Here is a 27369-nt window from a genome sequence, read left to right on the forward strand (position 1 = left end):
AGTCCCCCGCAGCTGTGGGGAGAACCGCCCGGTAACCACCGTCGTCGTCGCCGCCCGCCCCCACTCACCTCAGCGCCGCGGCCGCCCTGCGCGGCGCCTCTACCCGCCGCCGTTAACGGATTTCAAACAGGGCTCGTCTGTCCGAAACGACCAATCATCGCCTGGGGCACTCCCTCGGTGCGTGCCGATTGGGCGTGAAGGCCAGGGGACCCGGATGAGCAAACCCCGCCCCAGGCGCAGTCGAGTGCTGCCCGCAAAGGCCGATGGGAAGCGTAGTACCCGAGCGCACCGCTCCACAGCTAGGAGGCGGGACGCGAACCACAGCTCCCATAATGCACTGCGCGGGACGCGCCCGGCCAACCAGGTGAGGCGCCGCTTTGAGTGTTGTTCGGGTGGGGCCTATCAGCTGCCGGCGGGCGGGTCCCCCGAGTAGGGCCGGGTGGGGGCCGGTGCCCGCACCCCGCCGGGCCCAGGCGGCCTCGGCAGCGGCGCACATCGCGCCGCCCGGGCAGGAGCCCACCGGACCCGGACCCGGTACCACGGCTGTACCTTAGGTGGTCGCTGGAGCATTTAGTTTGCGGCTTTGAGTAAGCACGCAGCGGCCCTCTGTCTCTCTCCCGCCTCGATCGACCACAGGCAGCCTGCCTGCCCTCCCCAAGCCCTGCCTGACTTCCTCCTGCTGCCGGCCGTTCCTCACCAGGTCAGCTCCCTCTGCCCGCCTGACCCAGGGAAGGCGGCTTCCACCACCCACCTCTCCCAGTGAGCACGGGCGGGCTCCCTGCTGCTGGGGTAAAGTGCCCTTTAGGCAACATTACCTACCCCAAATCCTGCATAAAACTCCCCGGAGTAGGGCCGGACAGCAGGCTCTGCTAACAAGGGAGGACCCTGCCGACGAGAGGGGCCGACCCCGGCTGCCGCAGCCTGCCTTCCGCCGCCTCGGCACTCTGCCCGCGTCAGCCTTACCACCCCCCCGCTCCCCGCAGCCTCCCGGAACACTGTGGAGACAGCAAAAAAAAAAAAAAAAAAAAAAAAAGACAAAAATCACACGTGAAGCCCGAAGCGCTGTAAGGGGACAGGCGGCCGCAGCAGCAGGCTCTGCCGTCCCGTACGGTCCCCACGCGGCGCGGCAGCGACCGGAGCTCCCGTGGCACCGGCGCCGCCGCGGCCTGGGCTGCCCACGGGGCCCGGCGTGGCCGAGAGGGGGCGCCAAAACCCCGCCCTCCGCCCGGCAACTCCGCGCCTGCGCACTAGCACCCGCCCCCTCCGCGCAGGCTCCCCTCCTTTCCCTCTCCGTCTAACCGACGCTCCCGCCCCGCGCATGCGCGCAGCTCCCCGCCCAGCCTCGCGGCGCCGTGCGCATGCGCACCGCCTCTCTCTTGCCCCCTCCCACCCTACCGCACCCCCCCGGCGCGGCCCAGGAGCGCGGCGGCGGCTTAGCGGGCGATGAGGAAGGAGCCCGGGGACTGCTGAGCGGGCCGAGGCCCGGCGGGGCTCCCGGCGACCCCCGGCGTCGCTGCCAGCCGGGCCCGCGGGGCAGGGGCGGGAAGGACCCGGACCCTCCACCGGCCGCTGAGGTGAGGGGCGGAGTGGGGCAGGCCGTGAGCGACGCGCGGCTCAGCCAATGGGAGAGCTCGCTTCCGGGCCCCGCCCCGCAGAGCTCTTCCGGCGGGTGATTGGCTGGCGAGTGAGGGGAGGGCGGCGTGGGCGCCGTCCTCGCGGGCTCCGTGTCGGCCCTCGTGCGCGGGCCCCGTGCTCGCCGCCCCGCCCCGCGCGGGTACGGCGGCCGCGAGGGGCGGTACGGTGGCCGGGGGGCAGGCCGCCCCCTGCGGCCCTCCCGCCTGCCGCGGCCCCGGCGTCCCACCGGCCCCGGCGGCAGCAGCGCGTTGCTCACCGCAACGACTGACCGGAATCGCTCCCGTAAGAACGCAGGGCCGGGCGGCGGCAGCAGCCCCGGGGCAGGCCGTGCCCTACGAGCCCAGCCCTGGTGGCGAGGACTCGCCGCTTTTTAGCCGTTTATCCCCTCGGCTCCCCTCCGCCTGCGGGGAGCGAGGGGCTTCGGGAGGGCGGGGGCGGGGGCTGCCGCCCGCGGCGGGGCTGTGCACAGCGGCGCGCCCGGCCGAGCCAGCCCCCGGGGAAAGGGGAGGGGAGGGCTGCGCCGCGGTTACCGTCAAACCGGGCCCCGTACGAGGCTGCCGTAACCCTTGGGCAACGCAGCCTGCCCGCTTCCGCCGGCAGCCGTTGGGTAACGCCGGCGGAGGTGGGCGGGGGGAGCCGGGCCCTTTAACGGGCGGGGCCGGGGCGGTGCTGCCTCCACCTCCGCGGCACTCCGGGACTGGCGGAGCGCGGCCGGTCCGGCCCGCAGCTCCAGCAGAGCGAGAGCCGTCTCCGCCCTGGGCCCGGCCCGTAGCCGGCCTGCCAGGCGGTGCCTGCACCCGGTGAGACCCCGGGGCTGGGGGCCGGGGGCTGCTGGAAGCGAGCCTGGGAGTCCTCTGGGGCTCGAGGTTGGCTTTCCGGGAGGCGGGGGGGGTGTTGTAGTCGGTTCTCTATGCGGCTTCAATCCGGTGGCCCTGAGTCTCGGCATAAAGCTGCAGGATGATCTCAGTCTAATGATAAGCTATCAGCGTTAATGGCATGGATGCATCTAAAAGCTGTAGCGTTAACTGTTTCTTTGCCTTTCTCCTTCTCTGCTGTTTGTCTGTGCAAAGGTCAGATGTTTCCATCGGTTGTGAAGAAGAAGAGTGGAGTCGGGACCTGCTAAGTGCTGATCTGCTTGTGCTCCAGACCATGGACTCATTGAGGGTGTCCCAGGTGTGAAAATGTCCAGCAGTAATCGGGAGTTAGTGATTGACTTTGTTTCCTACAAGCTCTCACAGAAGGGATACAGCTGGAGTCAGCTGGAGGAGGAGGATGAGAACAGGACTGACTTTGCAGCAGAGGAGGCCGAGATGGACGGCGTCCTCAACGGGAGCCCCTCCTGGCACCCGCCCGCCAGCCACGTAGTGAACGGAGCCGCCATGCACCGGAGCAGCCTCGAAGTCCATGAAATCGTTCAAACAGCTGATGTGAGGCAGGCGTTGAGAGAGGCAGGGGATGAGTTTGAGTTGAGGTACCGGCGGGCTTTCAGCGACCTCACTTCCCAGCTCCACATCACCCCTGGCACGGCGTATCAGAGCTTTGAGCAGGTAGTGAATGAACTCTTCCGTGATGGAGTGAACTGGGGTCGCATCGTGGCTTTCTTCTCCTTCGGAGGAGCCTTGTGTGTCGAGAGCGTTGACAAGGAGATGCGGGTATTGGTGGGACGCGTTGTATCTTGGATGACCACGTACTTGACCGACCACCTAGATCCCTGGATCCAGGAGAATGGCGGATGGGTAAGAACTCCTCTCCCCGGTGGGGATGGCTGCCTGCGTCCTCCCTTGCTGCAGGCCGGCAGTAGTGCCGGTCATACCGGAGCGCAGCTCCCTGCAATGTTTATGCTAGCGCATGTCCTAGACCTTGTAGGGAGATAAAGGGGCATGTGGCCTTTCCCTCTGTGCTCTTAACGCTCTGCCCCAAGAGGGTCAGTCCATTGCGATGACACGGTTTATGCTCAGACAAGTCCTTCTCTATCCTTGTTTCTTCTTTTCCCTGGATGTTACATAAAAGACGTGTTTTCCAAGAGCCTTTGGAAATCTAATGTCATCCAAGCTTGATCTTCAAACAGGAGCCCTTGCTTTCAGGCATGTCCCTGGTGTCATTTAACAGCAGGGAGTGGAGCTTCCTCCTCTCCAAGCGTGCAGTGCTCCGGTGGGCCAGCCTGCGGTCTGCTAGGGTAATAGCTACTTCTTCATTCTGGAGACAGGACTTTGCCTTCTGCCGTGGTCACGGTGAAGCGAATCCTGCAGCAGATCCAGGTGGGTGGGTGGGTGGGCGGGCTGCTGGGCCTGTCTGAGCTGGTGCAGTGGGAGCCAGGGCTGAGGTTGGGGCAACCTCTGTGCTGGGGAACTGCTAAACCTGCAGCTGCTTCTTGCTTGGCAGGGAGCAATGCTTCCAGCTGCCCCAGCAAAAAACCCTGTGAGCTTTCAGTGGTGAGGTATTAACATGAATAAGCGTTTCTTCAGGAAACATTCTTGAGATGCCGGGTCCAGCTGTGCGGTGCTGCCTGGGACTGCCAGTGGGAGGTATATGACCTACAGATGTCTGAGTTTTCTTTTTGCCTCTGCATCTTAGTGATTCCCTGCTGGTGTAACCTTTACTGGTGTCCACTGGAAAGAGTTCATGCTGTCAGTCGTTAGCATCTAAACAGTGGGGAATTGCCTCCTTGGCATGCTGGTGAGCTAAAGCCTTTCAGCCCTGTTCATCTCATAGTCCATCAGCAGGCCCCTCTATCTTGAGGAGGGTGCAGGAACCTTTGAGCCCAGTGCTATGCTCTGCACCCTCCTGACAGAGGAGAGGCACAGGAGCTCCATGGAGCTCCCCAGCTCCTCGCCTCACTGGCAATGCTGGGGATCCTGGAGAAGAGGGGGGAACTTGTACACTCAGGGAGAGGGATTGGGTTCACCCAGGGTGCAGGAATTCCAGGAATGTGGCCGCCCTGGGGCACTGCCTGGGCGGGGTTGCTCAGGCAGAGGAGCTTGGTTTCGGTTAATAACCCGGGATCTGCTGGCCATTTCATCAGGCTGTATCTGGCCCATTAGCTCTCTCATCCTGCAGATAACCCTGGCCAAATGCTGAGTTCCTTCCCCCTCCCCTCTGACTTTGGCTTTTAAAGCCACAGATTAGTCTTGGAATTGAGTGATCAAATTGAGGTTTCCAAGCTAGTGTGGCTGTTGCTGTTAGTGACGGATTGGGCTGTATCCTGGAGACCTAGGCGATAATGCAATCTGATTTTTTGTAAATGAACTCTCTGGGGGATTTAGATTAAATCACTGGTGGAAAATCACTGGTCCCTGCTTGCGGGGAATGAAATACCTCCTCCTTCTGTTCCCCACCCCCAACCATCACGATTCAGACTCCTCAATTTTTTTGTGTCTCTCTCTAAATTAATTGTTTGGAGCAAATATTTGTTCAACAGATTGTGGAAGGCCCAGGACTCCTCTCTATCTGACCCGCCCACCAGCTTTTCCTTTGGAGATCGCCATTAGCTGTGTTTCCCACCCAGGGGAACAGCCTTGCTCTCTTCTTTTAACCTTGAACGGGGCTTCTAACTTCACTGCTTAGGCTGTGCTGCTGCCTGGGCTGTGCCGGTAGCTGAAGGGGAGTGGGGCAGGGTGGTAAAGGCCATAGTGGGGGGGTCCACCCCACCAGCCTCCAAAAAAAGGGCTGGGCAGTGTGGCTGCTGCCAGCCTGTTGCAACCCCCAACCCGGTGCTTGTTTGATGTCTCAGCTGTAGCTTTCCTCCGCACTCAGGTTTCACTGTGTCCCTTCTGGTGGGGGGGCAGCTGTGCCGCTCCATGCAAAGGGATCACACGGTGCAGCGGCAGCACAGGGGCCATAAGAGCTCCTGAGTGCTTCATGCATGGGGTGCGCGTGGGGATGCTCTGCTTTGCTCTCATGCAGCTCCAGCAGCAGGGAGAAAACTGTTGGCCTGCTGCCAGCTCTCTCTGCACGAAGAGAGTGCCACCCTGCACTTGCTGTGACAGAGCGGTCCCTCTCCTGCCGTCCTGTTTGCACAGGGAGCCTGTTTGGTGCATCTGAGCTGTTAGAGCCTGTCCCATGCAAACAAAGCTCTCCTGAGAGGTGCAGCAGGCAGATCCTGGTGAGAGGGATGCAAGTTCTGGCAGGCCTGCTTGGCAAGGACCAGGTGGTTTGTGTTTTGGAGCACTGCAGTACTTCTCTTCCTGGAAAGCCCCTCTGAAAGAGGGAAGGAGCGTGGCTCCATCACAAGTGTCACACACAGCCTGGTTGTGTAGGAAGCTCTGTTTCATTCCCCACCAGTGGAACAAAGATAAGCGTAGGATGGCCACGGGGTGCAGGTTGCCTTTGGAGGTGCCTGTTAAGGCTGCTGTGTGCTGGGCTGTAGCAGTTTTCTTGAGAAAGCATTCTTTGAGGCAAGGGGGAAATGGTAAATCTTGCTACATAGTGGTAACTTGGGTGTATTTTGTCAGGTTTACTTGGCCTTGCCTTGGTTTGCCCTCCCCTTCGCAATCTGGCAGTGAGAAAACAAACAAACAAGAAGAACCCAAGGGGGGCATTTAATAACCAGCCAGAAGAGAGCTGCTGCCTTGGTGAGCCATCAGAACCAAGGAGGAGGCTTTCCTGGGGCAGTTGCTTTGGCCAGGACCAGATTCCACTAGCTGTGAAGTTCAAACAGTGATCCCAGTGGAGATCGGGAGTCCTTGCGGGAGAAATTGGTGAGTGGCAATGCAGGAGGGGGAAGCACAGGGTGAGCAGGAGAGAGCCTGGCAGGCAGAGGTGTACTGACCATGCTTAATCTGTTTGAGAAAGGAAAGTGAGCGGTAGTTCCTGCCTGGCTGTGAGCCTCCAGTGGATGACAGGTTTTCCTTCGAGGCTAAATATATACTCAGAGTGGGATTTAAAGAGGGTGTTCTGTGGGGATGTGGAGGTACATCTGTGGACATAGAGGCAAGAGGTTTCCTGTTTGCAGGGTGTATGGTGGGGACCAGCATGAAGGGGCTGTGTCAGGCCAGGACTGAAAGCAAACGGCATCTTTGTCACCAGTCTGTGACATCTGAATCCCGACAAGGTGGGCTAGGCTGAAGGAGGAAGGACTACTTCCCGTGTTGGCTCTGTGCGCCCCAGGCTCTCAGCCGGCCCTGGCCATGCAGGGCTCGGTGTGCTGGGACATACATGTTGTGTTGCTCTGCGGTGGACTGGAAGCTTGTGGTTCTGTCTGGGGAAATCCCTTAGAAGATGTCAATATAGCAAGCTCATTTGCTATCTTTTTAATTTTTTCTTGAATGATAGGAAATGACTCAGCCTGTGTCATATGACAGAGCACAGCTGGGATTTCATCCTGTGCTCTTGCTCCAACCTTCTCAATGGTTTCAGGTTGAGAGCTAGACTTTGATTCTCAGCCCTTCAGAAATGCTTTTTGGCCTTGTTCCATTGCCCAGGTATCCCACACAAGCCTTCCCTGCAACCACCACGTTATCTAGCTGATCCTGGTTGCTACAGGATCCTGATGCCTTCTCAATCCGAGCTTTTGGGGCAGTGTGAGATAAGTGCAAGTTTGAATTCTGCTGCTGTTGTGCCCTGAGACTCGGAGAGGAGCGCCGTGCTAGATGTGCACGGCACGCGTGGAAGAGGCACGGCTGCGCATTGTACCATACGGGGAACGCAGCTCCCTCTGGGGTGAGCGCTGTTTGCCAAAGCTTCGTTGTTTTGAGTGTTAACACATTGGGTTTCGGGGATGCCCTGGCGCGGCTAATCCTGTTGAAGATTGCAGCCATCAGTTTCACTTGCTGGCCAACACGCAGCAGAGCTGGCTGTAGGAAGTGACTGTGGATAGCCAAGGCTGTGCTTTGCTGTCTTAGAGATGAATCCCAGCCAGTGGTCTGCAAAGCTTAGCTGGGCTATCGCTTTCCACTTTGTCCTCTGTAATTATTTTACAGTCTGGATTCCTTGCAGCTGAGACGGTGCCCCCATTGTCATCACCTGCTTGGGATGAAAAAAATACTCTCCTCCTGCCAGCTGAGTCCCCTCGGGTCCCTTTGCAGTACTAGGTGTTCCTCTGGCTGTGGAACTGCCTGCCTGACGGTCACTGCCGGCAGGGTCTTGGCTCAGGCTGTCCTGCCTGGCACAGCCGTCCCAGGTAGTTGTATCCTCACTGGCGGCTGGAGATCTGGGCTCAGCGTGCAGATCCCTGGCAGCTTCTTGCCTGCCTGCGACCTGGGAGGCTTTTCTGCAGTGCTGTCCAGGAAATGCCATTGGAATGACTTCCACTGCAGTTTCCTGCCCGGCCCGCAGCATTCCTGCCGCTAGACCAAGAACCATGCAGATGCGAGTTTTCAGAGCTTTGCTCTTCGCCCCGTTTACTCGGTTCTCCTTCTTTGGGGCCCTGCCTGTTTTCCTTGCTGCCTCTTGGTGTGCGGTACAGTTTGATTATGTTCCTTAGATCTGTGATTAGAGCAGGCGCCTGGAAGGCAAAGCTCCTGCCCATCTCTGGCGGTGGCTCAGAGCAGCCCACTTAACTCCCTGATCTTTCAGCAAAAGGGATAGCATTTCCTTCCTTCCCAAGGGAGCCACTGGGAACTCAGATTTGTAAAGCACTCTGAGGTTCTTTAATCCGAAGAACGGAGTGTCATTTTAAAAAAAGACCTGTGAAATAATTAGCAAACTGTTTCTTGCTGCTCTGTGTTCACAGCTGCTCTCAGTAATGTCAGTCTTCCTGATCATCCTGCTCCTCTCTGAAACTGGAGCTGGGTCACCCTGAGCGCTGCCCGGGATCTCTCCCCATTTCGGCAGCAATGGGGTGTCCCACCGCAGCAAAAGGGGTGGGAGGGAGCAACGTGCTCTTTTCCCCTGTGGAAGCTGCAGCTTTCTATACATGTCTGGGGTGTTGCACCTGATTTCTGTGGAGATCCTGTACTGTTTGTGTACGTGGTTTACCCCCGGGAGCGGCAATATGCCTGCGGCCCACAGCGGGTACAGGCTGAATGGTGGTGCAATGCTTTGAGGCCTTTGCTTAAGCTTCTCTCCTTTGATTTTTACCAAGCTGCTGACTGCTGTACGCACAGTCCCATCTTGATGTTACAAGGAGTATTTCTCTAGCAGCTCTTTCCCTACTAGCTGTAAAGCTGGAGTATTCCCAGGAGGAGCTGGGGGAAGGGAAGGGATGGATATCAGTTGTAGAAGTGTTGTAGACCTGCTGAACCGAGAGGCAAGGGATTAATGGTGGCTTCTGCCTTGGGAGCAGAAAGGGGCTGGGGGCAGCTGCTCTCTACCCTCTGGTGACCCCAATAGCAGTCGGGATTTTGACCTACCTGCTGGCTGATTCAGCATGAAGGTATGCTCTGCTGAGTGGCTCTGCCTTTGCGTGGCAGGAAAGCAACGACACTCTCCTCCTCCACCCTCCCGAGAGGGATGTTACCCTTAAACGCTATTGTTCTGAGCAACTAAAGATTAACGAAGATAATGGAGGCATGAAAGGAAAGCAGTGTCCCTCGGTTCCAGGGCGCTCCTTGTTTTGCTGCCCTGGCCTTGGACAGAGAGACAGTTCCTCCTCCCTATTCCCCACCTGGAAGGATGTGCGGAGGGGTGTTTGGTTCAAGATCTCTCTGAAGTTCCGCTCCTAATAGTCCTTGGGATGCCAAGGGCTTAAGCTGGGGGAGTGCTTTCTTGAGGCATCCGATAGCTTTCCCTGTGGTGTGCCTGTGGAGGGGAATGCGAGGGCTTGGCTGTGGGTGCACTAGGGCAGCTTCAGGGTATGGGCTGGCCCTCGCCCCATTCAGGTGGGGAGAAGGATTACTCTTTGCCACAGGAGCAGAACAGCCCGGCAGAGCAAGGGGGCAGAGGGCTGCCGGGAGGCAGAGCCGTTAGCAGATGGCTCCAGCTGGGCTTACCGGGGAGCAGGTGTGGGTTTCAGGAGGCAGCCTTTTAAGAGAGATGTCAGTTTTGAACCCGGGAGGCTCGAGGGGCTGAGCCGTGGCTGCCACGACTTGCATGCTGGGGAGCTGTGACCTAGTTGTGCTGTAGAAATGCTCATTTTATTTTTTATTTTTAGGTATTTTGCTTATTTTATCCTCATGTTTAATTTAGTTAGCAAAAAAAGAAAAAGAATCCGAGGGCTGAAGAGTGCTGGGAAGGACTGCCTGCAGGCGGGAACGCCCGCTGCAGCTCCTCCGTGCAGCCAGCATCTCTCCAGCTGCCCATGTCTTCTCTCGGACACGTGCTCACGTGTACCAGCCCAGTGCTGTCTCTCAGGATCTCTTTAATGGGAAACCCAGTGCACTCAGCGATGCTGCCTGCCTCTGGGGTAGCAAGGGAGGGAGGAGCAGGATTCGGAGCATTAACCAGAGAGGCTCCCGTGGCCACGGGGACTGTTTGAACATTGTGCTGTAACTGGTCTGCCTTCCCTCTGCTACTGGGAGCAGGGAGCTGGGTGAGCATGGTGTTTCAGGAGGCTTTGGGCTGGTTACCCTCTCAACCACTGCTTGCCCCTGCATTTACACAGCATGCCCAAGGAAGGGTAATAGGCTGTATCTGCGAAGAGGGAACTTTCAGGGGTCTGTGTGATTCCCTTGGGGAGAGCTGCTTGAATTTATTGCATTATCCTCCTTCCTGCTCAAGCTTGTGTTTCAGCTGTGTCTGCAGACATTGCTTCTGATTTAAGTAGATCCAATTAGTAGCTAGCTTCTGGCATCAGTATCCTGCTTGGGGAGATGAGCCCTGGGGATGAGGAGCCTCTGGTGGGAGTGGGGCTGGGCTCAGCCCCTCTGCCCCCTGCTCCTGACCTAGGATGGACCCAGAGCTCCCCGACTCACAGCCCCAGTCCTGAGCTCAGGGGGAGAAACCAAGGCAGGTGTCCTCTGCTCTGTGCTCCACCTGGCCAAGAACAAAGAGCAGGCAGGTTCTCCCTGCCTGTACCGCTGCCAGCCAGGTGCTCTTAAGACTGAAATCAAATACTTCAAAATGTGACAACTTGGCAGCAGGCAGAGCTTTGAGCAGGAGCTGCTCATGTCCGGAGGTGTGCAGGGACCTACCTGCCTGTTGGGGGTAGGACTGTGTGCCTGAGGGGAGGGAGCTGCTGGAGCTGGCTGCTTCCAAAAGGAGCATGGAAGGGTTTTCTCTCTCTCTGCTGGAGGGTGAAGGGCTGTTTGGGAAGCTCGGAGAAGAGGCCTAGGCTGGCATGGAGCAAGTTTGGTTTGAATGCAGCTAAGGCCATGCTCAGGTGGAGCAGGACAGCTGTCTGCATCACATCATTAGTCCTCCAAATGATACTAGTCCCTTTTGCACATCTCTGGTTTTTGCCATCATTGAGGCTGAGGAAGGCAGGGCTACGAGTGTTGTGCAGGGAGCACGGCTGGCAGCAGTACGTGACGTTACTCTGTGTTTGTAACTTGTGGTGAGCTGGCTCAGGGCTTGGGCTGGGATGTGGGACTTGGGTGTGTATGTGGCCCTGGGTAGTGTCTGTGTGACATATGACTTATGTATGGAGAAAATGAGGTGTTGCTACCTGTAAATCAACCATCATAGCAGTGTTGCAAGTGCTTCCATCCTGTAATGGTATGGCTCACCAGTGTATTAAACTTGCCAGAGAGCTAATGTCTTTTATTAGAGCAACTGACCTCATTTAGAAGCTTCCAGTGCACCAGCCAGTGATTATTTCATGCAACAACACGTATGGAGGAGCCCAGGGCAGAGCACAAAGTCTCCTTCTCGTGCTGCATTGCTCTCTCCTGCATTTGCTGCATCAGCTGCCTACTCTGCTTCCTGCCCTCAAGTCAGCAAGGATTTTGCTAAAAGGGACTTTGTGGCCTGAATCATTTGAGATTTCATGTGGACTAACAGGAAGTGAAAACAGAATGAGCACATCTTCCTCCTCTTCCTGCACCTCCACCCTTTCCCCTTTTTCATTCAAGTGGCATGTAAGAATTACAGCAGCCTGATGAAGTGCTGGGGCTTAAGTGGGAAGTGGTGAGGCTTGGCCGGCACTCCTCCAGGATGCTGGAGGACAAGTGGCTCGAGGCAGAAGAACTGGGTGGTCCTTCCCCGGGACCTGTCTCCCCTGGGGACCGTCCCTGTACCCAGCCTCACTCCTCAGGCTCTGGTAATGCTGCTGTTCCCTGCAGGGTAGATTTGGGGTAAGGCTCGCGCTGTGGTTGAGGACTGGGGAGAGCTGTCAGCATCACATGACTCAGCCCCTGGATAGGAGGGAACATGGCTCCGCAGCCAGGCACACATGAGCCTGGCACATCTCCTCGGCACAGGTTTCCCCACAGTTACACAAGGGCACGATTGCACAGGAGCTGTGACGTCTGGGAAAAGCAATGACAAGGTGAAAATTGAGCTTTGTTCACCGGGCGCAGGGGACCCTGCTGAGGTGCTTGTCAGGTGCAGCGAGCTGGCTGTGGCACTTGGGCTCCCCAGCACCGCAGGCGGCAGATAACCGTGAAATTAAAGCAGGAGTCTTCCCCTGCCCCCCGAGCGTGCCCCTCGCACAAAAGGCAGGCAGGCTGCTCTGCCTGCCGGGGCTCAGACACCATCTGTCCGGTGGGGAGAAGCATCAGAGAGACCGTCTTTCCTCGGACTATTCCACTTAATGCCCTTTGGAAAACAATCCCATTCCCAGCAGGTGCTAATCTCTTGAGTGGATCCGGCTCAGCCAATGTGTTCTTCGCTGTGCCTTTGTACCGGAGCCTTGTCGCCTGCCAGCCGTCCCGCTGCCAAGTGCGCCTGACTCCGGCCGGGGCTTCAGCACCTTTGGGAGCCCTCAGCCTGGTTAGTTCTGGGAGAAGCACTGGTGAGCGATGGATGCAAATGGATTAGTCATTTGCACCATCTCTGGCTTTAATACACATGAATGTTTCAGCAGATTTCTGGAATGGAGAGCGCAATTCCCTGCTCTCCATCTCATGCTGTGCACAGCAGTCTCCCCGGGGCAGGGATGGGGGTTACAGCTGTCACTGTAGCCCCTTTCATGTATTTGGAAAATGCTGAAATTGTGCTGAATGGTGTGGGGTTATTGCAGGTTCCCTGGAGCTGGTGATGAAACCAGTTTGACAGGAGGCTGCCGTGGCAAAGATTAGGGCTGGAGTGTGCTAGCAAGGGTTTGTTTCTGGTTAGAAAAGAGCTGGCTCTGGCCCTCACTAGGCTGAAGCCCCGCAGGTTTGTTGGACTTTGGGCTGAGGCCCCAGGGTCAGCCTCCCCGCCGGTCCCACTGCAGGCTGCAGCCTGGCGGCTCGGCCAGGCTGGGAGGAGAGGAGAGCAAGACAGGGATGTGCTTATTTAATAAACCCTTTTGAATTTATGGCTGCATCCCTCAGAGTCGCAGGTTTCTCTGAATGCAAAGCCCTGGAGCTTGGGCAGGGGCAGCACTCCAGTGCAGGCAGCACCCCAGCACCCGCTCCCAGGGCAGGCGATGCAGGAGAGGCAGTGGAGCGGGTGGCATTCCCTGCCATTGTCATGGAGATCAGCAGCTGCTTCCCTGGAGGTCACCATTTGCATAACAGTTAGAGCTGGGTCTCTGGAGCATTTGCACCTGCGAGTATGCTCTCCCCAGAGCCCCTTCCCCTCCCTGTGTTCCCAGAGCCCCTTCCCCACCCCATCCCAAGCCTGCCCAGGGTGCTGACGGGGACGAGCAGGGTGAAGCTGGGGATCTGGAGAAGCTCTGGGACCTCTGCCTTGGATGGCAGGCTTCCTTGGCATGATGTGCCCGAGTTGCGGGGGCTCATGTTGACCTCCAGTCCCAATAACTGCAGGCAGTGCTGTGTTACTGACCCCTCCTTTAGGGCCTGGGCTTCAGACAGGGGTGGGGGCCACACATGGATGCGGTGTCTGGGGGAGCAGGGCGGAGGGACAACCTCCAGGATGTCTCTTCCACTTTCATAGCACATAGGGACCCACTGAGTTGTGTTTACAGGATCCTAGTGGCAGCCTTTGGGAATACTTATGTTTTCTTTCTGAAAGATCTCAGCTGCCTTTTCCCCCCCTGTGCTTCACCTCCAGGTTCGCATATGCCAGTCCCATGTGGTGAGCTGGCAGCCCGAAGGGGCTCTGGGAGCAGGTTGCTGTCGATGCAGGGCTTTGTTGTGGTCTGCGCTGAGCTGCTGCCTTTCTTTTTCCATGCTTCTCTCACTGCTCAGCACAAAACTGTTCCCAGCATCTTATTAACAAATGTCTGGTCATCCAGATGACTCCACTCCTGGCCGGCAGCTGGTGTTAGACCTCTTAGCAGTAATACAGCTGCAGTTACGGCAAAGGTATAACAGAAACAGCCTTGTTTGCAAGTGAAACATTGCCTCATGACGAGAATGCCTGGATTGGGAGTCAGATGCTGTGGCTCACGCTGCTGGCTTGTATGCAACTCTAGGGAAAGCACTTAACCTCTCCGCACCTCTGTTGATCTGTCTGAGAACAATGCTGACTTAACCCACAGGAGGTTTTGGAGAGATAACTAATTTTTGGTAAAACACATTAAGATCCTTGGGTGGGAAAGGCTTTTGTATGTGCTGAGCTGGTTGCTGTGGGTGTCTGGCTCAAAGACAGGCTGGCTGGCTGTCGGGGGTGCAGGGAAACTCTGTAGTGGCTGCTGGAGTCAGAGTCTCTGTGTCAAAGTTGGACTAACTGCCAGTGGTTCACTGTGAATAGTCCCAATAGAGCCTGTCTCTTCTCTGCTGGTTTTCAGAGCTTCATGCCAGTGTCTCAGTGACCTCCATACCCTTCACCTCCCTGTGCAAGGGAAGCTTTGAGCACCCAAACTCTGCCCTCCCCAGCAGCTGCCACCCTCCCCTTTCTGCTCTACCCCTGACTCACAAGAGACCAGATGGGGATTCATTGCTCACATCTGCTTCCTTCACCTGCCCTCATGGTTCAGTGTCACTAACTGAATCCTCTTTGCTCAAGTGTTGAGGCTTATCTTAGAAGAGGAACCTGGTCTGCTCTGCTCTGCTCGCCCTGAATGGGATCTAGCAACTGTTCTCCCTCCCGCTTGGCTCGGGGAACTGCTTTGGACAGTGCTGGTGAATGAAACCAGCTGAACCTCTGGGGGTGGCTACCAGCAAGAGACTGAAACTTTGGGTCTTCCCCTTCCCGTTTCCAGGCCAGGATGTGAATGCTGTCTCGGCCAGACCTCGTGCCTGATTAATCTGCGTGTCCCGCCCAAGCCAGAGCACTTTGGGTCAGACCTGCTCCTCTTTTCTCTCTACCACAGTGGCATGTATCATCACTAGGCAGTGTTTAAGTGGCTGATGCGTCCCCCCACCAGTGGGTTGCAGTCTGGGGCACTGCAGGTGTCCTGAGAGCCCTTGGCACTGCAGAACCTCCCTGCCCCTGCTCTGTGAGGTGGTGGACACTGGTGGAGTCTGGATCTCCAGGTCCTCTGTCTCCTGCAAGCAGCACATGCAGCTGGAGGGAAGTCCCCCCAACAAGTGGTGGTTTAGGCTCCAGCAAGAAAATGTTGTCTCCTTCCCCAGTGCTGGGGGAGGAGAGGTGAAGCTGGGGGATTGCCTTTTGTGGAGGCATAACGTCTTGCTGCTTCCTCATCGCCTGCCCCAGAGCATCCTCCTCTCGGATGTGTCCGTCACCCGGGGTGGGGAAGGGGATGTGACGGGTGTTCGGCGGTGGAACAGCCTGTCCTCGCTGGGGTGGAAGAGGCCCAAGGGCACGCGGAGAGGGTGGTTGAGACACTGACGTGCTGTTGCTACCATAGTCCTTGTGATCGACTCAGGAATTTCAAATATTTCCTCTCAGATAAAGGTGACTGGGGGAGGCTAGAAATATCTGGACGTGTCTGGGCAAGCCTGAGGTCCCAAACACCAGGCCAGAGAGGTTAGAATCGGTACTGGGAGTGCTGGGCTTCAGGTGCAGAGCGGCCGAGGCCTGGGGCGGTGTGGGAACTAAGCAAGCTGCCTTTCCCTAACCTTCAACCCACCCCCTGGATAGGGAGGGAGGACGCTCCTGCCTGTTTTCACACTCCCCCTGGTCTGGGATTGCCATTCCCAGGGGACACATCTGGGATCGCAGTTGTGCAGGGGCTGAGCTATCACAGCTCCTGGGAACGGTTTCCCTGAGGAAGGCCAAGGCACTCTCCTCCCAAATCTGCAGCCTGCAGCTGCTGCTCCATTCCCAGGGGAAGGAGAGGGTCTCATGTCCCCTCCCTGCCCGTGTGGGGCTCTTGTCTTGCTCTTCTCCGTCTGTAGCACCCGATAGCTCTCAGTTCACCATATGCCATTTATCTCTTGTTCAGCAAACACTTCCTTTTCTTAGAAGTAAGGGCTTCAAAACATGCTTCTTGGAACTGCCTTTCCCCAAGCTTGAGAGGGCTCGGCTGCCAGCCCTCCCCGGCTCCCTGCCCTGGCTGTGGGGGCCCTTTCCTGGTGCCAGCCGTGCGGAGAGGCTGGGTGACTGCGTGGCCCCTTCCACCTCTGCAGCCTTCCTGGGAACTGTGGGGATGTCCCCTCCCATGGGTCAGGAGGAGCCCGAGAGATGTGTGGGGCTCTTAGTGGGGCAGGCCTTACTGAATCTCTGAGCAACGTGGCTTTTTCTGGTGAATACATCACAAGGGCGCAGCCTCCTTCCTCTTGCTGAGCACTCCTGCAGCATTGGGTGCTGTGAGTGCTCGGCTGGGACGTGTGTCTGAGGGAAGGACCTTCCCTTGGGGGGCCAGGGCCCTGGTACAGATGTTGTAGGGGTGGTGGATGCACTCCACAGCTGGCGTTTTCGGACAAGCCTGTGTCTTTCGGACAAGCCCCGGTTCCCCTGTGCCCTCTATCCCTGCCAGCCTGCTCTTGGTTTGCTGCTGCTTGCCGTGCTCTGTCACTGCTCCGCTGCTCATCACCACCTATCAGCAGAGGGATTTCCTGTGCTGTAATTAAAAATATACCCTCCTTTGGTTTGGGCTCTCCTCCCGTCCCTCTCCTGCAGCGCATCACTGGCTGTTTCCGCAGCTGTCACCCTGAACGAGTGGCCGGGCAGAGGGGCTAGCAGCAGGCAGCAGCCCTCACCTTTCTCCCTGGGTGGCACCTGTGTGTGAGTTGCTGTCCTGCCCGTTCCTGCGGGGCCAGGATGCAATACAACACCTCCATGGAGCCTGCGCCAGCTGGCAGGCCCGGTGGGAAGCGAGCTGCCTTCTGCTGCTCTGTGTGAGTGGCGGGGGTCACGGGGATGGTTGTCACATCCCTGAAGAGGACTTTGAGTGAGGCAGCAGCGGTGCCCCAGGGTGAGTTAGCGAAGTCCCTGTTGTCCCAGCACCCTGGCCCTGGGGCTGCTGATACCTCTTCACAGCCAGGGAAGTCACAAGATGCTGGAGATGGTGTTCGATAGGAGGTAGAGAAGAGCTTTGGTGGGGCAGAGGCAGGTGCTGAAGTGCACATCTCACCTGGGTGATTGTTCAGGTACCTGATCCCCTGTTGGGGGGGAGGCCAGTGGCTGAGGAGAGGGACACAGCCTGGCTCCCTGGGAGCGAGCGTGCATGTCTATTGCACACCTTGCTGTGAAAAGCTGTGTGTGAGCTCGTTCGTGTGTCTGTGGCAAGGTGAGGCAATGCCCTGCAAGCTGTGACCATGCTGGGGCTGTTTTGGGGGAGCCAGGGGACTGGCACCATGTTTCCATGAGTGATGGAGAGGCACCTGCCTAAAAAGCATCTCGATCCCAGCCGTGATCCGGGCACCGAACCCCCCACAGGTCCTGTGGCAGTGGTTGCAGCTCATCACAGGCTGTGGGCAGGCATGGGAGGCAGCTTGCAGGCAGAGCTGCCAGACCCATGCAGGCAGGGATGCTGCCCCTGCCTCCGGGGAGACTGTGGTAAGGCGTGACACAAGCACAGCGTCAGCCGGGCTTATCTCTGCTTTCCCAGAGCAGCCGGGTTACTGGAACTGCATTCACTTATCAGGGAACAGGGGACCTTGCTGGGAAGACAGGCTTGAGGTGCAACAGCCTCAAGGCCCTGCTGATGCCGAGCTGCATGGCGCTCTGAGCTACTGGCGATCCCTGAGCCCAGAGCTCGCTGCTCCAGCTCCCTCTAGCCCCGGTGCTCCTGCTCAGCCCTGATAAACCTAGGAGCTGCTGGGGCGTAAAGTTCCCTGCTTCATGTACCCTGCCCATGGGCCCCTCCTTCCCTGCAGTGCGTGTGGCCCGAGGACCTGAGCACCTATCCTCACGGGGGTCCAAGGTCCCTGGGTACCCAGGAGAGCAGGAGGGGTTGTGTCATACCATGGGGGTGTTGCATGGGTGCAGGGTACAAATGTGCTCTCTGAGAGCCTGTTTTCGGGAGCAGTTCAGCTCTGGTGGTCTTCTCTCTTTCTCTCTGCCCTTCACCTCCCCCAGTCCAGGCCATGGCCATCTGTCCCCAGCCCTGTCACACACCTCCCTCAGAGGGAGAGGGGCTGTGGCTGTTCACCATGCAGTGGCTCTGTTGAAATTTGCCCAGCTCTTGCTGTTGCTGGAGGTGAAGGACTGGAGGCAGCCGGCTTGGACGAGCTGGGCCGGAGTGACTGCATTCCTGGCCAGGCCTCGTGCTTGGCCCGCTCTCCCGAAGCCCAGGGAAAGGCCGGAGTTTCACGATCCAGAGTGTCTGCCTTCGCCACAGGGGTTCACAAAATCCAGATTGTGCTGCAGAGTAACCTGCGATGGCCAGGACACGGGAGTGCTTGTCTTGCTGGGATGCGGCAGTGGGGAGAGGAAGGTGAGAGGCTCTGCTTTGGATGCAAAAGCAACGGGGGGATGCGCGTTGTGGACTCCTGCCACAACCGTGGGCACCAACCCTGCTGCTGCTCCCCCAGGCCTCGGCCGTGGAATAAAGCCCAGCATTTTCCTGCTGCAATGATTTCTATCACACTTTGATGCTAATTTTAGAGAGCCTAGAGCACGTGATGCATCTCCTGCCCTTCCCGCGTGGTACTCTCCTTGCAAATCCTTTCTGGCATCCACTTCTCTCATGACTGGTCCTGTGCTTTCCCCATCGCCCTCTGTGCGTGATTCAGAGCAAGGAAGCACAAGGCATCTGTCATCTGCCCTGTCCCCACCACCGCTTTCCTGCCGGCAGGAGCCCGGCAGCCTTCCTGCCCCTTCCCACAGAGGAGGAAGGAGCCCTAGAAAGCGGCAGAGATGGTCTCTGTGCTCCGCTCCTACCCCCTCTGCTCACAGCTCCTCTCTTCCCACAGGAGCGGTTTGTGGACCTCTACGGGAACGATGCTGCTGCCGAGGTGAGGAAGGGCCAGGAGACCTTCAACAAATGGCTCCTGACCGGGGCGACGGTGGCAGGAGTGCTTCTGCTGGGATCCCTGCTGAGCCGCAAGTGACCCGCCGCCGAATCCCCCCGTCGCCAGGACGGCTGCGCCTTCACCGCCACATCCACTACACTCCGCTCCTGAGCACCGTCACCGGCGCGGGGGGACAGCCCCTCCGCCTCCCGGGCGAGCGCCCCACTCCACGGAGCTTTCTCCCTCGTGCCGCCAGCTCCTTTTATTGTAGCCCGTCTTATTTACCGTTCCGTTGTGTTTTAAAGGCGCTGAGACCAATGCAGCACTTCAGCCAACAGCTCCCAGCGCTGGGGAGATCCAGGCAGCCGGGAGGAGTACCGGCTAGAAGGTGTCCCAGCCCTGCAGGGTCCTCTAGATCACTTTGAAGAGAATAAACAGACTTATTTTTGCATGTGTGAGTGCGTGCGTGTGTGTAGATGTGTCACTAATATAAGGTTCCCCAGCCAGAGCAAGGGTCGAGGCTCCGTACCCCCATCTCCATCACGCTCAGGCCCCGGGAAGAGGTAGGCTGCCAAACGGGACGGAGCTTCCCTGCAGCATCCCTATGCCTTCCCCGCTTCATCTGGGAAGAGCTCATCCCTGCAGGGGTCGGGGGGGAGCCGGGAGGAAGAGGCAGAGGCTGGTGGTGTGGTGATGAGCTCTGCCCTCACATCAGTCCCTGAGCCTCTTTCTCCCTGGACAGCAGCTGCTGGGAGCTGAGGCCGGTCTCAGGTGAGGGTGGTGTGTCAGGCCCAGGGCTGTGCCTGCTTTGAAGGGTTCCTCCTCCTCTTCCTCCTCCTCCCTCTGAATGTAGATTGCTGTGGGGCAGTGTGCATCCCTCCCCACACCTGCTCCTCCGCGCTGGCAAAGGAGGAAGGCAGGCGAGGGGGGAGAGCACTTTCCCCGGCCCTGCCCTGGAACAAGGGGCTCTGCAGAGAGCTGGGGCTGCAGTGTCCAGCAAGTGCAGGAATACAGAGCCGGGGGGGTGGAAGCGGTGTCGAGGCGGGGGTGCGATGCTCCTGCCCCTCATGGGGGTGGCAGCAGGAGAAGGCAGAGCCCTGGGAGCAATCCCACCGCAGCCGATCCATGGGGCCAGTGGCAGAGCGAGCCCAGGGGAGGTGGGAGCAAGGGCTGGCACCGGCTGAGAGCCGTCCCCGCCGCCGGAAAGCTTCTTTGGGGACAGTGGGAGCCGCTGGCTTCTCCTGTGCTGTCCTGGCTGCTGCCAGTCCCCATAGCGCAGGCAGATCCCTGTCCCCATGGCGTGGCTGTGACGGGTGCATGCAGTGGCAGAGGTGCCTGGCTCCCCCCCACCCCTCTTCCCATGCGGCTCCTGCTGCCGCCAGGGCAGGGAACCTCCCGGGCTTTGACCTGAAATTAGCTTCGAAAATAACCCCTCATCCTTCGGAGACGACCACCGGCAGACCCAGCTGTCCATGCGGGCTTGTCTGTGTACATACCGCCCGCGCTCTGCTGTACATATCCGAGTAGTTTTTAATTCATTTGTGAATACTCTTAATGCTATTTTTGTTATCTTGTCTGTCCGTATTTATGTGTGGGGCCGTGCTCCCTGCAAAGGCCAAGGTGGGATAGAGGCGGGGAGGGGGGAACCGGAAGCTTTGGGGGGGGGGGGTGTCCCACCTGGCCACCGAGCACGGACTTGCGCTCCCAGTGTAGGATCCGCTCCCGGCACCCATGGTGCTGAGAGCAGATCCTACACGGGGAGCACAAGGATTAGCATTAGCCCATTGAACGCTTCGGTTTGCAGGTGGAGGTGATTCCACTAATAAACTCTTGTCATTGGAGCTGCTGATGGTGCTGTGGTTTTTGCGAACGCCGGGGGCTTGGGGGGGGATTCGGGCAGCCTTGGGCAGGAGCTGCCTTCAGCCAGATGGATGGAGGGGGAACAGGTCGTTTCCCTGGCCAGGGAAGGGTTGGGGTGCTCCAAGGGGTGTGGGATTTGCTGTTTTCCCAAGGGAATGGTGCTGGGCAGGGTTGGCGTGACATGGTGCTGCCTGCTTGGGCATGGTGCTGCCCGTCTCCATCACAGGCAGCATCGGGACAGACCCCTGCCCATCCCTTCTACTTTTCACCAGGGCCAGGCTCAAATCCTTGTCCTGGGTCCTCGTTACGGGGCTGTGGGGGCAGGACAGGCCAAGCCAGGCTCTTAGCTGGGCTTGGGATGGGGGGGGAGCTGGTTTTGGGACTGCGGGCTCAGCATCAGTGGGGAGCCAGGCAGGGGGAGCATCCACAGCCATGTTGGGGTGAGGAGGGCAGGGGGCTTGCAGCCCCACATCCCGGTGGGTGCCTCGCTGGGTCCTACAGCACACACACACCCCCCGCCATGTTCCTGGGGCTGCCTCTCGCCCCCCGGCTCTGCCACCCCTGAGCTGGGGAAAGGGGAAACCTTCCAGCACCACCTGCCCTTTGCGAGGTGGGGGGGGATCATTTCGGCACAGTCTGAACCCCCAAAACACTGGGCCTTGTTCGGGACGCTCCCTGCTTGCGGCTCAACCTTCCCCACGACCCCACCCACCCGCCCCTCCGGGGTGCGCAGGGGACGACCGGAGCGTGGGAGGGCAGCGGCCGGGGCCCGTGAGGAGCCGTGGGCCGGCGGGACGCGGTGGGAGGCCGCGGACACGAGCACCATCCCGTGGGCGATGGGGGAAGCTGCCGTGGAGCTGCAGCGGCTGCTGCTGGGGGGGGGGCAAAGGGCAACCGCATGGCCAGCACACCCGCGAGGGTTGCGGGTGACCCCCTCGGTCCCCCAGAGCCACCAGCCCCGTCCCCAGCTCCCGCTACGCCTCCCACGCAGCCTCGATCCCCCCCGGTGATGCTACAGGGATCTCGGCGCAGGGGGCCCTCGTCCCAGAGCTCCACACAGCCGGGGGGACCTGGCGATGCTCCAGCACGGAGCTGGGAATGGGACCCTGCCCGGGGGACCCGGCTGCGGGGGGTCCCCAAGACAACACACCCCACACCAGGCTGAACCACGCTCCCAGCTTTAATCCCTGCTGAGGAGCCCCTCCCGGCAGGTTGGGGGTCAGTGGGTCCCATGGCCGGGCAGCTGTGCCGGCCACGGGGCCGCGGTGGCATCGGCTCCCCCCTGGCTGCCAGCGGGATGGGGATGGGGACACGGCTCGTGGGCGGCTGGCAGGTTCCCACGCAGTGACTGGTCTCATGGCTTGTACTGCAGGTCTGTGGTGATGAGCATGAAGCCCTGCGGGGAGTTGGGGTGAGATGGGGGGGGACACACATGAGGGACGCGAGGGGCAGCGGGGTGAGGGGACGGTGGCAGCACCCACCTCCTGCAGCGAGAGCCGGGTGTTGAGCAGGCTGAGGCCGTGCAGGGTGGGCAGGGGGACACCAGCCTGGAGCCGCTCTGTGGGGAGAGAAGAGCCATGAGTGGGGGGCAGCCCCAGGGCAGCCGGGGGACGGGGACAGGATGGGGACAGCACTCACTGTTTGCCCAGGGCACCCCGAAAAGCCACAGCCCGAACTTCAGCAGGGTCTCCAGTCTCTTCACCTGTGGGACAGGCAGCCCCCTGAGCCTGGCACGGGGCAGGCAGAGGGGGCTGCAGCGCAGGCAGGGTTCAGCTCCCTTACCAGGACTGCACCTGCTGTCTGTGCAAGTGCTGGCCTTGCACGGGGTCCCAGCACCCGCAGGCCCCTCCCAGACCCCCAGACCCTGCTCCCAGGGTGATGCAGAGCACAAGGTTCCCCTCGGATACCCCATCATGCCCCAGCACAGCAGCTCACCTCCACCGGGCCCACGTGCGACGTCACCTGTGACACGCTGAGCCTGGAGGACGAGAGCAGGGTGAGAGCCAGGCACAGGGATGAGGACTGTCCCATCCCAGGGCAGGAATGGACTGAGCTCCATGGCAAGGCTGGGAGCCCGACAGAGAAGGTCCAGCTGAGGACCTAACCAGGGTACCAGTGCCAGGGCAGCAGGCATGGATGAGAGCTGGGGGCAGGAGGGGTCTGAGCAGGCAATAAGGGACATGGGGAGGCAAATGGCCAAAGGTGGAGAATGGGGGGAGCTTCCCGGGTACACCCCAGGGGAGGCCAGACCCAGCACGGGGCTGGGGACTCACTCCTTCAGGCTCACGGTGCCTCCAAGCCTGTTCCTGGTGATGGTTGGCTTCCCCGTCACGTTGGCATCCTGCAGCAAGAAGAGATGTTGGAAAGACCACAGCAGTGCCTGCAACCCTGCATCACACAGCATCGTCCCGGCATTACCCCGGCATTACCCCAGCATTACCCCAGCATCGCCCAGCATCATCCTGGCATTACCCCAGCATCGCCCAGCATTACCCCAGTATTGCCCCGCATCACCCGGCATTATCCAGCATTGCCCCAACCAGGAGCACAGGCAGATCAGCCCCAGCTAAGCCCTTTGGGGCCAGGCCCTGGATCCCCGTGCCATGGCAGCACCAGCCACTCACGATGTTCAGCAGAAAAGCAGGGACACGGGTGGCATTTGGCAGCACCACGAAGGCTTCGGCAGAGCCGAAGAAGGCACCGTGCAGGGCATCGGGGTGGCAGGAGAGCAGGGGCTGCTGGCGAGCCGAGAGGTGCAGCTCCATGGGGTGGTCCGGGTAGCGCTGCTGCAGCTGGGAGAGACCAGGGCTGAGCTGGCACGGAGCCACACTGGCACCGCTGGCACCATGGGCACCAGCCCGGGCTCCCAGCAGGTCCCCACCACTGCCCAGTGTGCCCCATCACTGCCCTGCCCTGAGCTGGGTGCAGACAGGGTGGGCAATGCATCGTGTCCTGCCCATGGTCCACCTGCCCACGTCCTGTCCTGCCTGTGTCCCATCCCGACTGCATCCCATCCTGCCCATCATGCCTGCGTCCCATCCTGTGTCCCACCTCTTCTGCAGCCCATCCCCTGCCCTGTCCCTCCTGCACCCTGTCCCGCCATGTCCCGTCCCATGTCCCATCCCGTCTGTGTCCTGTCCTACCCCATGTCCCACCTGCTCCCCCTTCTCCCCATGTCCCATCCCACCCGCACCCACCTGCGGGGAGAAGACCCCCATGCTCTTGGTCCTCAGCTGGAGCGGGAACCGCCGTGGGAGCTGGAAGGCAGCAGAGGGGTCGGGGTGCTGGGGCCACAAGGCACGGGCAGGCACGGGGACACCCCGGCGGGACCCCGGTGGAGGCAGCTCTGCCCCACAGCCGTGGCCGGAGCCGTCCCTACCATGTCGCTGGAGATGTTCTTGCGCAGGACCCCAGCCGTGAAGTACGTGAAGGCGGCTGAGTTGGCAACGAACTCGGTGACAGCCAGCAGCAGCATGGGCTCCTGTGCTGTGGGCAGCGCTGTGGGCAGAGCAGCAGGCAACGCCGCGGGCACGGCTGAGGAAGGTCTCTGCTGGGACTTGCCCACTCTGAAGAACTCCCCCTGCACAGACAGACGGACGGATGGACGCGAGGCTCAGCCCGGCTCCCCCGCGCCCCATTCCTGGAGCCGGCCCAGGGATGCCAGGGTTGACATTACCTTGAGGGCGATGTCCCCGTGCTCTGCCGTGATGGCCGGCTGCCCCACCAGGGAGTGGTCGATGGCGGCGAAGGCGTCCAGCTGGGTGGATGCTGCAGGGACATAGGGATGGTTGGGGGAGCCAGAGACCACCAGCCCCCTCCCACAGCCCCGGCTCTGCCGACACGGGTGCTGACGGGATCCGGCCCCACAGTGGGGTCCTGCTGACCCTGCTGGGCACCAGCCCCCTGCACAGCCGCCCCCAGACCACCCTGCCCAGCCCCGGCCCCAGTCCCTGGGGTCCCCTCACCCACTTTTCATGTCCTTCAGGGCAGCCTCCAGCCTGCTGACACCCTTGTGGAGCTCGAGGCAGAGCTAGAAGCAGAGCAGGGCATCAGTGAGCCCACAGATGGGGGTCCCCAAGCCACTCACTGGGCCTGCCATGGGAAGGGATGGGGACACCAACACCCCACAGCACAGGGGCCGAGCACTCACCCGCTTGTTCAGCTCCTGCCTCAGGGCTTTCTGGACCAGCAGTGCCAGCGGGTTGTAGAGCCAGCTGTGGGGCAGAGCAGGGTGCTCAGATCACCCTGGGGTGCCCCAGCCTCCCCCAGACCAACATCCTGGCCAGGGACACCAGGGAGTCCCTGCATGCCAGGGACAAGAGGGAAGCGGGGGTCCCGGCATCACCTGTGTCCGTAGTGAAACTCCACATGCAGGTCGGTGCCGCGGGCATCACAGCCTGCGCTCCACACCGTGGGGCGGCCGCTGCCGTCCACGCTCACCCCCAGCACTGCCACCATGGCCAGGTCGTGCACGCGGAGCTCGACAGAGCCCTTGTCCTGGCTGGGGACAGAGCAGGTGAGCACGGGGACAGCAGTGGCCCCGAGCCACCCAGGTACCCATCCCTGTGCCCTGTGCACGTAAGGACTCACATGGTGCCCAGCTGAGCTCCCCAGTCAGCGCTGAGATGGATGCGGGCACGCTGCACCATCAGCCTCACCCCCACGTCCTCGGCAAAGTCCACAGTGGAGTTGTTCATCTGCAGCTCGTGGATGCGGATCCTGCACGACACAGGCAGCCTGGGCTCACGGCTGCTCCCAGGGCACAGCCGGGATGGGAATGGGGACAAGGACCGGGACCCCGTGGGTGGCTCTTACCGGGGCACGGCGTAGGTGAGTGTCCCCAGGAGTGGGCTGTAGTAGGAGCCCCTCAGGTTCAGCTCATGCTCCTTCTGCAGCAGCACCTGGAGCAGCTCCAGCCCAATCCGCTGACCTGGGGCAGAGCAGAAATTTGGGGGACAGTGCCAGGGAAGGGGCTGTGGTGCCAGTGGGGCGAGCAGTCGGGTCCAGGACACCCCTCCATCCCCCATCCCAGGTGGTCTGGGCATGGTCCCCTTCATCCCCTGCCCAGTTTCCCCAAGGGTGGTCAGGGGCACGAGACTCACCAAATTCCAGCGCCTTCCGGGTCAGCTGGGCCTTGATGCCAGGGTTGGTGCCAGTGGCAGGCACGCAGGCTGTCAGCAAGAGCAGGAGGCAGAGCCACGCCGACCCTAGTATGCCTTGGGGATGGTGCTGGGACCTGGAGGCTGAAGCAGAGGACATGGCTATGGGATGTCCAGTCGCTGCGGAGACCCCGTCCCTGTGCACCAGCCCAGCCAGGACTTATATCGGGGACAGAGAGCCTGGGGTGACATCAGCCTCCTGCGCATATGCGGAGCCCACTGCAGCGCTCTGGCCACTGAAAGCCCAGCCTTGCCCAATACATGACTCAAAGGGGAAGCCGGGTCTCCCGTTGTTCCCCACTTGCGCCTGTTGTGGGAACAGAGGAAGGCAGGGTCCCACGCCGTGTCGCTGCCAGCCCCCCACCCTGGGGAGGTGTGGGAGCTGGGGTTACCGGCCATGGGGGCATGTGGTTGGCATGTGGGGACACGCAGAGACCCAGCTGGGCCAGGGTCCCAAGGGGCTTTGGCTATGCCCAGCCTGGGAGTGATGAGGAGCAGGGGGATGTGGCGAGTTGGTCCTGGGGCAGGCGGGCTGCGCTGGGGGGACGGGGCTCGATCTGCTTGCACTGGGGAGCAGGAGCCGTTCCCACTTTGGGGAGCGTTCTGAGGACCCTGTGTAGGGGCACCCGAACCCCAGTCGGGGGCCAGGGTGGCCGGGGCATGGTGGCAGCCCCAAGGGCCGCGGCATGACCAGAGGGTCAGGACAGTCAGAGCGAGAGCAGAACTGTGCAATCCCCTCCAAAAAGCCCTGGCCACAGGGGAAGAGCTGCCCATGCTCCCAAACCCGTCCCCCAGCCAGGGTGAGCTGGGAGAAGCGTGGCTCAGACGGGTGTAGGTCACTGGATGGTGCCATGGGCTATGGCTGCCAGGGGTCCAGCTGCCTGCCTGGATCCAGCCAGGGGACAGCAGCAGGGACCCAGGGATCCCTCCAGGGCTCCATCCCAGCACCATGCAGGGATGTAGGTCCCATGGCTGACCTCACCGGACGGACCACAGCGCCAGATAACGCACCTTAAGGTCCCTTCAAGAGCAGCTGCCCACTTGCGTGGGACCCCCCCAGTGCCACCAACCACGGCTGCAGCGATGGCCACAGCCCCTGGCAGCGTCCCAAAGGCCAGCGCTGTCCTTGGCCCCCAACCCCACGTCCACCACAGCCCCTCCATCCCCAGCTGCCCCCGCCCTGCACCAAGCCTCACCGCGGCCGGCGGTTGTGGTACCCCACACCGTGGGGGCCACAGGTCCCGCTGTGGGTCCCAGCTCCGCCATGTCCCCAGGGCCGTGCATGGCAGCGAGCAGCAGTGACCGACTCTGATGCCGATGTCCATCCCGGGGTGGCTGGGCTGGTTGGACCAGAACGTCACCCAGTTCCTTGGTCCCTAATCCCTTCCGGGATGAATCAGGTCCCATGAAAACAATGAGAGATGGGTTGGGGCGCAGGTGCCCACAGGGCTGGGCCCTCCCTGGGGCTCTCCTGTGTATCCTGGTGCAGCCGCATCCTGCATCCTGGTACGTGGCAGGCAACTCAGCCCTGCCAACCCCGCTCCGAGCAT

The 27369-nt window shown here is 60.3% G+C and overlaps 2 protein-coding genes across 8 annotated transcripts; one reads left to right on the plus strand and one right to left on the minus strand.

The window, feature by feature from the left end:
- Positions 1–1380: 1380 nt before the first annotated feature.
- BCL2L1 (BCL2 like 1) lies at positions 1381–20641 on the plus strand. 7 transcript variants are annotated; one of them, XM_069801694.1, is made up of 4 exons: positions 1729–1917; positions 2706–3371; positions 18188–18283; positions 18762–20641. In XM_069801694.1, the coding sequence occupies exons 2-4, from the start codon at positions 2817–2819 to the stop codon at positions 18897–18899; spliced, it is 789 nt and encodes a 262-aa protein (XP_069657795.1). In that variant the 5' UTR covers positions 1729–1917; positions 2706–2816; the 3' UTR covers positions 18900–20641. The 7 variants fall into 7 exon arrangements, with proteins under 7 accessions (XP_069657768.1, XP_069657760.1, XP_069657795.1 ...); XM_069801667.1 differs by lacking the exons at positions 1729–1917; positions 18188–18283 and adding an exon at positions 1381–1574 and having other exon boundaries at positions 2711–3371; XM_069801659.1 differs by lacking the exons at positions 1729–1917; positions 18188–18283 and adding an exon at positions 1382–1574.
- A 1231-nt stretch (positions 20642–21872) lies between these two features.
- LOC138688108 (bactericidal permeability-increasing protein-like) lies at positions 21873–26023 on the minus strand. Its single transcript, XM_069798773.1, has 15 exons — positions 25763–26023; positions 25476–25590; positions 25251–25379; positions 25006–25161; positions 24811–24874; positions 24630–24690; positions 24337–24428; positions 24040–24240; positions 23858–23917; positions 23285–23452; positions 22934–23001; positions 22596–22638; positions 22299–22362; positions 22142–22218; positions 21873–22056 (listed from the first exon to the last, which is right to left on the minus strand). The coding sequence occupies exons 1-15, from the start codon at positions 25917–25919 to the stop codon at positions 22015–22017; spliced, it is 1497 nt and encodes a 498-aa protein (XP_069654874.1). The 5' UTR covers positions 25920–26023; the 3' UTR covers positions 21873–22014.
- Between the last annotated feature and the right edge of the window lie 1346 nt (positions 26024–27369).

This window comes from Haliaeetus albicilla, chromosome 2 (genome assembly GCF_947461875.1).
Source record: "Haliaeetus albicilla chromosome 2, bHalAlb1.1, whole genome shotgun sequence".
Classification (NCBI taxonomy): Eukaryota; Metazoa; Chordata; class Aves; order Accipitriformes; family Accipitridae; genus Haliaeetus; species Haliaeetus albicilla.

Coding starts and splice junctions, on each gene's coding strand:
- BCL2L1 (XM_069801694.1), top strand. CDS start 2,817: ATGTCCAGCAGTAATCGGGAGTTAGTGATTGACTTTGTTTCCTACAAG. Junction 3,372..18,187: donor TCCAGGAGAATGGCGGATGG/GTAAGAACTCCT, acceptor CCTTCGCCACAG/GGGTTCACAAAATCCAGATT. Junction 18,284..18,761: donor GCGGCAGTGGGGAGAGGAAG/GTGAGAGGCTCT, acceptor CTCTTCCCACAG/GAGCGGTTTGTGGACCTCTA.
- LOC138688108 (XM_069798773.1), bottom strand. CDS start 25,919: ATGTCCTCTGCTTCAGCCTCCAGGTCCCAGCACCATCCCCAAGGCATA. Junction 24,691..24,810: donor GGCAGGAGCTGAACAAGCGG/GTGAGTGCTCGG, acceptor CTCTGCTTCTAG/CTCTGCCTCGAGCTCCACAA. Junction 24,429..24,629: donor TGCCCTGAAGGACATGAAAA/GTGGGTGAGGGG, acceptor ATGTCCCTGCAG/CATCCACCCAGCTGGACGCC.